This window comes from Nycticebus coucang, chromosome 11, assembly GCF_027406575.1.
Source record: "Nycticebus coucang isolate mNycCou1 chromosome 11, mNycCou1.pri, whole genome shotgun sequence".
NCBI lineage: Eukaryota > Metazoa > Chordata > Mammalia > Primates > Lorisidae > Nycticebus > Nycticebus coucang.
Genome location: NC_069790.1, coordinates 60,083,729 through 60,095,825, shown reverse-complemented (window position 1 = coordinate 60,095,825; position 12,097 = coordinate 60,083,729). Strand labels below are relative to the sequence as shown.

At 38.6% G+C, this 12,097-nt stretch overlaps 1 protein-coding gene across 1 annotated transcript in view; it reads left to right on the top strand.

The window, feature by feature from the left end:
• The window catches only part of CDK14 (cyclin dependent kinase 14), a 535,950-nt gene that overhangs the window by 448,691 nt on the left and 75,162 nt on the right, over positions 1-12,097 (top strand). The window contains exon 12 of the mRNA XM_053553550.1: positions 197-336. Within this exon, the coding sequence (XP_053409525.1) occupies positions 197-312 (116 nt within the window). The 3' untranslated portion in view covers positions 313-336. The remainder of the gene's footprint in view (positions 1-196; positions 337-12,097) is intronic.

The window sequence follows — 12,097 nt, the reverse complement described above, 5'->3', positions numbered from 1 at the left end:
GAAGGTAGTGTGTGTAGTCACGCCTGTGTGTCCATGTGTGCAACTGTATATATGCTTGTGACCACTGGGCGTTTCCCAAAGACCAACACGTACCACAGTGTTTGATGCAGGGGACAACCAGAATTGCATCTCAGTATCTATTTTTGAAAGTAAAACATATAAATTTGTAAATGAGAACTTTCCATTTTGTCCACAGTGTCTTCTATTTTTACCGTCCCAAATGTGAGATTGCAACCAGAAGCTGGAGAAAGCATGCGGGCCTTTGGGAAAAACAATAGTTATGGCAAAAGTCTATCAAATAGCAAGCACTGACAAGCACATCTCCAGAGAGCACGGGTAAGATGACCTGCTACAGGTATTGAATAGATGTTTTAAATGAAATGGTTCAGACTCATTTCCCCCTCACTGCCTGTGAGTCTCTCGTGTTTATTGTGGCATCCATCAGATGTTCTACTGAGGTCAAATGCAGCCAGTCATTTCCATATTTTCAGGCACTTGCTAGGTTCTAACCAAAATTATATTTTATCTTCCACTTTTATTTATGTAGTCATAGGCAAACTATTTCGGTCATAAGCAAATCATCTGCTCATACTCATACATTCTTCCCTGAGGTTAGAAGGAAGTCCACTTTGGGCTGTATCTAAGCCACAGACCTGCTTTATGTGGCCCGCACAATTTTTTTTTTAATTCCATATTATTGTTGAGGTGTTTTTCTCCCAATTCCAAGTACCTTAGCTTGATCCAACACAATACTGAGAAAACATCTCAATTTTTCTTTTCTCAGAAAAGCTTCGGGGAAGTTGGATTGTAAGAATTTTTTCTGTCATCAGAAAAAGAAATCATTTTAGTTTCTCATTTTTGTGGGGTGGGTTTATAAATGTAGTCATGTTAGAAATCAAATAATTTAGCCTTTTTATTGATGGAATATATCCTACAGAATGGCCTTAATCTTAATTTTTTTCATTTTAAAATGGGGAGGTTTTACACAAAAGTCTAGATTTCTGGCTTTTCTTGAAAAATCAGCAATTCTGGCAATACCACATTTGCACTCCTCCCAGAAGTTGTTGTGTGTCACTGAATCGTGGCTGCCCCTGGGAGAGGACAAAGGCACTTCAATTTAGCTCGGGCCCCATCTGGGCCAATTCACTTATTTCTGAGTCCTGTCTGGCCCCTGGTAAAGACCTTATCATGATGCAGTATTTCTTTTTTTTATATTATTAACATTAAATCATAGCTGTGTACATTAATGCGATCATGGGGCACCATACACTGGTTTTATAAACAGTTTGACACATTTTCATCACACTGGTTAACATAGCCTTCCTGGCATTTTCTAAGTTATTGTGTTAAGACAATTATATTCTATATTTACTAAGTTTCACATGTTTACTATCCAATTCTTTGACCTCTAATGGTCCTGCAAATCAGGAGCATGATCTAAACACAGCCGTCTCTGTGTGTGCTAGCATGTCCCAGTCATCACAAGGACTGCAAGGGACCAGCAGAACTTCTGGAAAGGTTGCCTTTCTAGACTGCTAGATGGAGATATCTGGGGTTTCGGAATTTATACATATATACACTATATATATAACACATATATACCTCATATACATAACATATATACACTACATACATATATATATTTCTCCTTTCCTTTAATGGGACATAATTCTCTGAAGCAAATAGAGAGCAAACATTTTGTGGGGAAGGCTTTGTATGTGCTGGTTCGTATAAGAAGTATGTTCGTTCCAGAAGTATGTTAGTTCCTTGCTCCCGTGGGTGTTCAGTCATCCAGCATTAGAACAAAGGACACATGTGACATTGCAGGAGCCCCCCTTCCTTCCTCCATCTCTTAATTTGAAATATGAGAACGGTAAAAAGAACACATTGACTTCTCCACATTGTCCGGCCAGTGCTGTGCAGGGATCTCAAGCTGTTTCTGGATTTAGCTTTCCAGTGCCCTCAACACGGGGCCGACTCTGGCTCTCAGGGGTATGGCGGTGATTTATGAATGATTTGGAGATAGAAAGGTTCCCAGGTAAAATGTGGTGCATAAGTGGCCATTAGAAGATGTTAACTGTTAAACTTGCCAGTCCATAGTTAAGAGTAAAAATCCTCGCTCTTTAGGTTATTTCTCCCTGTTGGATGAGAAGTGACTTAGAAGCACAGTTCTACCACGTGGTCTCCTCTGCTCGCACTCTGAATTTTAAATGGTCAGACAAAGAGTGGGGCAAAGCATCGAATGGTTACCTCCTCATTCTGAGAATGGTTTTTATGCATGCAGGTTGTAGCATATTCCTTTTAAAGTATTTAACCTGCACTCCCATAATGAGGGCCTTGGGTTTATAAGTCCCTTAGCCAGTTTAGTAAAACAAACAAGAAGTAGACTTTATTTTACACTGCCACCTCCTGCACACATCCCGACAAGCAAGCCTGAATTTCAGCTGCATGGCTGTGATCCTTCGTGGCTCTTTTGAGATCTCCTAACCTGAGCCTGGCCAAAGCTGCTGGAGAGCATGTTCCAGCCCAGTTCCTCTGTGAGGAGGAAGCCAAGCTCACTGGACAGAAGTGCAGCTGACTGTGGCCAGGTGCAGCGGCTTACACCTGGAAGCTCTGCACTTTGGAAGGCCTACACAGGAGGATCACTTGAGACCAGGAGTTCAAGACCATTCCAGGCAACATAGCGAGACCCCTGACTCTGTAAAAGAAAATAAATAAATAACAAGTAAAGCTAGACAGGTGTGGTGGCGCACACCTGTAGTCCTCCCTATTCAGGAAACTGAGGCGGGAGGATTGCTTCACTTGGGTCCAGGAGTTTGAGGCTGTAGTGAGGTACAACCATGCCACTGTACTCCACCCTCAGAGACAGAGCGAGGCCTTGTCTCTTTAAAAAGAAATCATTAACTGAAATGAGATTTTATATAAACATACTCAGAACTATAATCATCAGTATTTGCAAGACTTTACAAAAATGTGTCTTTTCACAGTATTTTTTTTTTTTAACTAGATGTTAGGTTGAATCTGTGTGGCCGAAGCTTTTCCTCTGGACTTATTTGATAATAATAGAAATATTTTCTTCATGAATTTTTTTCTTTTTCTCATCCACTTAAAGCTCTGCTATTATTGTTGTTGTAGTTTTCACCCAATTCCAAAGACTTTAGCTTGATTCAATATGATGCTGAGGAAACATCTCCATTTTTTTTTCTCAGAAAAGCTTCAGGGAAGTTGGACTATAGGAATTTTCTGTCAGCAGAAAAAGAAATCATTTTAATTTCTCACCTTTGTGGTGTGTTTTTATAAATGGAGCCATCTTAGAAATCAAATAATATAGCCTATTTATTGGTCTAATGTGTCTTATAGAATGGTGTTACGCTAACCTGAATATTAATATTGAACTTAGGCATTATAGAGCCAAATGTCTTCAGAAACAAGGCCTTCTTAGAGAAAAATATGTGATTCCTCAGACTTTGATTTTTGTCGTTGTTGAATTCATTAACTGTTTTAGAGTGGGCTGTGGCATCTTGAATTTCCCTCCTATGTCCCAGTTCTTTGTAAAGCCCAGAGAGATTGAGAGGGAGAGGGAAGGGAAAGGGTTGGGGGCTACAAGAGACCAAGGCTGTAGGCTAGCATTTTAGTCCCCCCACCCCCTTTGGGGAGTTACTTAGAGGTATATGTAGAAAATACAGTGTATCATTTCTGTCTTTGAAATGATATAGAACTGAGCAGACAAGTCCTAATTTTTCTCCCAAACCTCAACACCAAATTATTTCTTTCCTTGCATACTAAGGTCACTTCAATTATTTAGCTAATAATGCTGGATTTGCATAAATTGGCCTTAGTGGAAAAGCTAATGAGGTGCAGTTTGCTTTTGCAGCACAAAGCAATTTTGGTTTCAGAGTTTGTAACCAAATTAAATAAAAAGAAAAACATAAACACCTAAGTTAAAAATGGGAGAGGTGCCACTGGATGATCAAAACACTGTGCTTCTTACATTGTTTTATCCACTAAACATATTAGTAGACTAAAGATTACTCATTTTATCAGCACTGAAGGGTAAGACCCTTTTAAATTCTGAGAGAGACTAAAATGTACATAGAAATTTTCCCTAAGGAAAAAACCAGAGTAATATTGAATACCACATCTATTAGTATTACTTACATTTGCACACAGTGATTCCAAACACACCCTGCATTGAACTTAACTTTCCAGTCATTCTAAATGGACATAGTAAGTCGCTCTGTCTACTTCTCCTTTTACTGAATACAACTACGAGTGGCCTCTACGCTTTAAGACATCAGTGTTATAATTTTTATGAAATAGTAATTGTTCATTATGAAACATCCCTTTTCAATGAATCAGTTGGTTTTCAGACCTCATTGAATTCACAATTAATTTACAAATTATCTGTTTAGAGCATAAACACATTTTATTTGGTTCAAGTGAAAGAAGTTAACTACATGCATATTTTGGTGACCCTCTCCTTACCATTTAGCAAGTGATATTTACTAATCGACATTATTTAAGAAATACGTGGTAATAAAAAAATGTGTTAGACTCTCTCTGTTTTACTTGTTCCTAAAGCAATAATTCCCTGCAAGTGGGCTGTCAGATAAACAGAGTAGAATGCTCAAGAAATTTTAATTAAATAAGATAAAGATTTTTTTTTTTTTTATTAAGAAACCAGGTTTTAGACAGAACCCAGTGCACTGGGGCTAAGACCCAGTGGCAGCACCATGTGAACATCTGCAGGGCAGCGTCCTCATCCTCTAGGGCCATATCACCCACCGTGTCAACTCCAGAAACCACTCCTACAGAAGCAGCTGCCTCCTGTTTTTCTCCTCCATGCTGTGACATTATTTTTCTGGCCCACTTTTTCTGTCTCTGCATCCACTAACATTGCTTTCATCTTCCCTTCACCACGTGGCTTCTGCTGACTTGTTTCTGCTGAGTCACGGCTCCTGCTTATTACCATTTCTCCTTGTTCCTCTACTTCTGGGCAGTCTACTGCTGACCTCTTTGTATATCAGATTCAAACCTAGAGAGCAGTTCCAATTGATAATAGCCCATCATCATGAAATTGAGAGCAGGGCTGTTGTGTTAGTCAGCACGTATGAACTGCTGCCTGACGGTAGGCTGCCTCAAGGTCAGCCTCTGAGCCTGGGTCTGGTCAGGTGTGCTGAGAACCGAGTGCCCAGCCTGTTCTCAGGAGCCCTTTGGAAGAGTGCTGTGGGTTTGGCCATCTCAGAAGCTTCTGTGAAGCTGGAAGGCAACTTGCCTGGCCTGTATACCGCCGAGGGAAAAGTTAAAGAACTACAGAGAGAGACCCCAGTTTTGATGGAGTAAGAACGTGCATCTTCATCATGTGATGTTTTTGGCTGTTGACTAAAGATCTTTTCAAGGCATGTTGCATTGTCTCAACTATAGGCACCAAGGAGATAATATCCATTAGCACTTTTCGGTGTAGAGGAAATTCAAGTGTTAGATCTAGGTTTCCTTTCAGTAGCTTTCAGAAATCTTTAGCAGGGAAGATAACTGCTGCTTTATCTGCAAAAACTACTGTTTTCTGCATGATGCTACACATTGTTTTTTCCATCAAACAACTGCAGTTTTATTATCTCCATTACCTCACGAAACTGGCAATCATGGAAATAACAGGCAAAGAAGAAAACAAACCTCAGTGGTCCTCACAGGTTTTATCTGAAAGAATCCTAAAAATATGTCTTGTTTGGGAAATTAATGATGCTTTGAACCACACAAGCATGGTGCATGTTACGAAGACCTGATTGAGAACAGGCTGGAATATTGTTCAGTTTACCCACCCCACCTCCATTCTCTTACGTTAGCTTGCCCTCTACTCTGGGGAGTCCATTATCTGTCTCCTTTAAATGCTAATGTAAAATAGCAGACCAGCGAAGTTTGTCTCCTGGGTCCTCCCTGCATCCCTGCCTTTCTGTCCCTCCCTTTCTTTGGGTCAACTGTGATCTACATTCCGCACCACCACACCAACCCTGTGAACAGGTGAATGAAGGACGCTCAGGCTCTCACTACCTTAATCTGCTTAATTATGTCCCAAGATTGTCACAAAGCGGAATGAAAATAAAGAAATACCTTGCTTCATCCAGAGTGCATTTTTCAAGTATTTTTTATATTGACATGATTTTAGAGATACAGAAAACTCACAAGAATAGCACACAGAATTCCTGATAGCCCTCACCCACTCTCCCCAAACGTTAGCATTTTACTACATTTGCTACATCACATTCATTCTTCTCTTTTTCTCAACCCTCCCACTTGTTTTTATAAACCATGTATGCTGCTCGGAGGACACTCCTTTATCTTTAAACATTTCATTGTGTTTTTCTTCAAAACAAGGAATTCAGAGTGGTATTTTAAATTAAAAGTAAAAATAGTCCTTCTGCCTTTGCTTTTCCTTTTCTCTTCTTTGACTGAGGGGTTTTACAAACAAAATGGCTTTTAAAAGAGGAAACTTGTTTGATGCTCCACAAATTGGTTCATCAGCCTATAGATCCTTGAAAATTGACTCTTATTTTTGTGATTCAGCATTTCCAGGTCAGATGGGCTTTCAAACTGGGGTGAGGTGAGGAGGGAATAGCACTTGCATCTTCTGGCTTTTTAAAACCCAAATTAATTTCTTAGGGAGTATTTAGCCAGCAGCACACTATGAGGGAAGCTTTCTTATAAATAGTGGGCACAAGCTGTAATGTGGCTAGTAACCAAGATATCCATTACAATGTTTGGCTAAACTATTAGGAAGTTAGCAGTCACATATTAGAAAGTAAGTAGAATCAGTTTATTTTTCCCATATTTCTTCTTTTTCCTTCCCATTTAATGTTGATTCTTATGAATTTGGGATATAGAGGGAATCTTCTATGCCCTAAGTGCACTGTATTGTATTATTAATACCAAGATAGCAGCTGAGTCCCACTAGACAGTCTTTGTGGTCTGCTGATACTCTAAGAAGTGGCTCAGCATAAAAGGAGCCTGTTTGAGTTGAAGTGGGCTGATGGTCTGGGATGACATTTGAATGCACGGAGGACAATGTCTAAATGACAGTGTCGAGAAGGGAAGGCAGAAAGAAAAGCTCAAAACTATTCCAGTTGTCCCATGAATGCTCATCACTCCTCCTGAGATACTCCTCGCCTGGGAGCTTTGTCTAAGTAAAAATAAGGAGTGGGATCAGAGCTGGCTGGACACTGGGACCTAGGAACAAAAGCCAAGGTTTCAGGTCCTTAGACACATTAAAATTCTAGACAGATAGCAAATGTAATGAAAGCCCCTGCCCAAATGTATTGAAAGAAACAAAGTTAAGCATTTTAGCTAAATTATTACAAGTATAATTAACAAAATGTTTGCAATACTCTGAGATGCTTCTATTAATAAAGCTTTTAAAAACATCAAATTGGTTGTGCAGATGAATAATTTACTGAGTCTCTTTTGGAATTTAGGATAGCTGCTTTCTCTGCCAACTTACACACACATACACACATGTTCTGTCTCTCTTAAGACATTCACACAGTCAAAAAGAATAATTTTTCAGCAGTCCTAGAGTTACGATCACATCATAGATTAAAGAATTATTTTTCCACTTAAGGAAATAATGTACAAGGTCTAGAGCAAGAACAATACAAAAGGTAGAATAATTTGTAGAAATTTATCCCATAATAAATACCACCATGTTAGCCAAACATGAAATCAAATACAGTACTGTTAACTTCTGTACCTGGGTAAATTTTTACCCTCTAAATTATCACCATTCTTTTAATGTAGTTTGCATTATGTATAGTACCCTTGGATTTTTAATTGCTCTGGATTATCATTTTCAATGCAATTAGTAAAATGCCCTCAATTACATATAATAATTACTGTAAATGGGGCTGTTGGCCTAATTACTATAAATTACTATGAATTAGGAAAGATGTGTGATTATCATGTACTATTAAATCATGTACAGTATTTATTTTACACCATTACATACAATGGGATAACGATAACACTTAATTATATTGTATCATTCCTTGGTCAAAAGTCTACTCTAGATACCTAGAGTTGTGCTCCCTTGCCAAATTCACCACCTACTGGATTTTTCTTTCTAAAGTGATTGGGTTTTCTGCCGGCCAAGTACCCACTAAGATCAAATATAATTAAATAAACTGATTTCCTTCCAGGCAGGAAAAATCTGGAAGGAAAAAATTTCCTTTAACCTCCACAAGTTTAGAGTGCCTAGATTATCCTATTTTTTGTCAGTGTCAAGAATTTCATCCTCCCTGAGCTTAATCCCAACCTCCGCCATCCCTGTCTGTTTTTATGTGAGTGTGTAAAAATCAGCATCCCTAAATGGTGGCAACATTTAAAATGTGACTGAGTAAAAAAGACGTCCTTTCTTCACTGTGGCAGATATTCTAATCATCCCTAGTTTACAAATGCACACTTCACTAGCTCATAGCACGTAATTAATTCTGCAGAGGATGCTGTTTGGCAGTGTGGGATTCTGAGGATTGCATAGCGATAGTGACAGGGGAAATAAATCTAATTTCTCTAGGTAAGGTAGGGTATTCTCGTGTGCTTCAGAACGTGGCACATCTCAGAGGTGTTGCTCTCAAAATGATCTCAGGATGGAAAGAAATCAGTAATTACAGAGCCAGGCATTCGGCTGTGTCCTAATTTTCCCCCCATTTTTTCAGTATTTCAGCCGCCTCAGAGACTGAAAGTATTCTCATTAGGTAGCTGCAGAGGCAGCCGCTTGCCTACTCCCTCAGTCTCTCACTTGCTTGTCCTTTTTTTCCCCCCCCTTTCCATTCCTGCCTTGGGAGTGACTGTGAAGATCATTTGCTGGAATGATTGGCAGGTTAGAGGATTCGATCAGATGAGTTCCTCTTAGTGCAGGTCAAAAAGGCTAGTTAGCAGGAGCTGTCGAAAAATGCCAGCAGCATTCGAAATGGGAAATGTCATGACTTCGAGGCAGGGGGTGCCACCTGGAACAGAAAGCTCTCAGCTCATTAGCAAGTTACAGGATGCGGGCTTAACTGGAGGGAGCAGGGAAGGAAAGATAATACCCAATAGGGAAAATGATTGTGAAGTGGAATTGATTTCATGTATAATTTGTTTATCACTAGAGGGGACAAACGCTGTCCTTCTGACATGAGCAGAGGAGTGTGGACTATGAATGAAGCAACTTAGCATAATCTCCAGGTTGAGCTTTGGATTTAAGGAATGCAAACTTCTTTATTCTGAACTGTGGAAATGATCAGGTCATGTTACATTAATTAAAGCTGACATACTCTCAAATGTTTTATCTGGGCAATTGTGGCAATTCGACAGAAACGGATAGAGATGGGCAACTGTAGAAAATAAGAGGGATTTTTTTTTTTCCCCTCTGCTGGTGTGGAAGACTCGCTCAGTTGCATACTGAATTGCAGCAGGGTTGGTGTTTATATTCAGTGGTGAGCAAGGCTACACAAATCAAACCGGGGTTACTGATTCACATGCAGTCTTACTGATAGAGGAGGCCATAGGCCTTTTGGAGATCCGGAGCTGATTCGTGCTGAAATACATATGTATATTTTAGAATATGACTGCATCCTATTTTGGTTCAATGTTAAAATTTTAATCCTTTTTTTTTAAGGGTGGGAAGCTCTTCAATTCCATTGCTGCCTGATGTCAGTTCATCTAGAATTCACTATTGTACCATAAAGTCAACAATTTACAGTAGCCTTATTTACAAACAATACGAAACTAAAAAGGTGACCTTATAGAGAAAAGTAATCTGAAGTTTATGAAAGGAAAACATACTGGCAAAACAGAAAACAATATTGCCTAATGTGCTCATACTAAGCTCCAAATTGAAAACTTCCAGTATTTTTTATAATGTATTAAATGGGCTTTGGTGTAAAGCCTTATTTTTTTTAACACAAATTCCACTAGAAAACATGTTTTCTTTTGATAAGAAACTTTTATGATATCATTTATCTTTTGCATGGGGACCTTCATCTTATTATTTTAAGTCACAAATGGCACAGCTGCAAGTCTTTCTGGGCTGAACACTAAAGGATGTTTACTTAGCATCCAGATTCTGGTTCAAACATATATTTTCAAAATGTCTTTGCCTTGGGTTTCTCTTTTCTCTTAAATACTGAGATATTGTATGAGGCAGTTATTAAATAGCCACGGCTTGTTTTACTTGTTTTATCAAGCAGCCTCAGACTGCTGTCTAATGTGAATAGGAATTTTAAAACCTCCCAGTCAAAACACTACTGTAAAATTCATCCTATTCTGTAGTCAGCATAAAAAGCTTAGCATTAAGCTACTGTATATAGCTGTCAAGATATACTGCATTAGTTCTGTCAAATATAAAAATTTAAACATCGTTGTGAATCCACTTATCCCCCTCATTTGGGAATTTTATTGTGTGATCCGGAACCTGGCCTTGAATTTTTTTTTATATGTATATAATAGAATACTATTCAAAGTGGTTCACCTAAAATTATGATTTTTATTCCTTTCCAGTTTTCAATTTGTTAATAACTGACAGATTCATTGGATTAATGAACCATTTTGAGATAAAACATAGTCAAAAAAATTTTTTAAATAAAAGAATTGGGTATAACTATATACAAGTCTTCATCTTTGGTAGGAAGCCATTACTTCTCTAGGCAGGCGAGTTGAAGGTGTCTGGCCAGGCCGAGTAGGGGGGAGGGGAGTGGTGATGTTTGGGCTTGCCTGGTCTCGTCCCCTTTCTCCAGCTCTGTACTCACTGACTGCATAGACTCTCCACTATTTTGCATTCTTCTCAATCCATCGCCTGCCTCTGTATTAACTAAACTACTCTCTGGTACACACTGGCATTCCTGTATTTATGGTACTCTCTGTTGAACCTTTCCATTTGTGGATTGCACGACCCTGTGTTTACGTCTTACCTTTAGGTTTGTGGGTTCTCCTCAGAGAAGGTCCCTAAGTTCTAAAGAAAAGAATTGGCCTTTATATAATCGACCTTTATATCAGCAAATTTCAAAGTATGTTTCTTATATTCTCCCCAGAGGCTTCTTGGGGTTAAAACTGTTTTCATTATAATACTAAAATGTTCTCTGCCTTTTTCACTGTATTGACATTTGCACTAGTGGTGCAAAAGCAATGGTAATGAAACTGCTGTCTCCTTGGCATGAACCAAGACAGTAGCACCAAATTGTACTCCTGGGCACTATATTCTTCACACAATTGTAATTTTTTTTTTTTTTTTTAAGAAGAAGAAGGAGAGAGGGGTGGGGAAAGGAAGAGCAGAGAGAGGGAAGGAGGGAGGGGGTGGGGCCTTGGTGTGTGCCACACCTTTTGGGGGCAAGACACGACTGCAAGAGGGACTTTACCTACAAATGCAATCAGTGTAACCTGGTTTCTTGTACCCTCAATGAATAAACAAACAAACAGAAAAAGTTAGTTTCATGTAATGTTCTTAATCAAGAAGTAAAAATTGTTAATTTTATTAATCTTCTACCTTGAACAAATGTATTATTTTTTAATATTCTGTGTGACTAAATGGGACCTTTACATAAATTATTTCTACTTTGTACCTAATTACTATGCTCATCTCAAGGGAAAGCTCTTGTACAGTTGCTCAAGTTGGAAGCTGAACAAGCTGCTTTTTTCCTGGAACATGGTTTTGACTTGAAACAATGATAGAAAAACTGATTATTCAAACTTGGGTACTTGGCAGGCAGTTTCTCAAAAGTAACCAAATGTGTCACCCCAGGAAAACAACTGATAGCATTCGTTGCCAATGATAAAATTAGAATATGCAATAGAAACTCAGAATTTGGGATAACTATGGATAACTTTATTTGCTGCTGCAGGATAGACAGTTTCTGAAAGACTTTTCTAAGGAGACTGGTGGTAATATAAGCAAATGTGATTTTTTTGGTATGGTATACTAAAATGTGTCAATATTTGAATCTTTGTATCTTTGATACAAATTTGATACAAATTTGTATCTTTCAAATAATCAACGCATGTTAGCAAAATCATACATGTCTAAAAGAACTGACATTGTAAAATAAACCAATAGAGTTTAAGGTAGTGGAGTACAGAG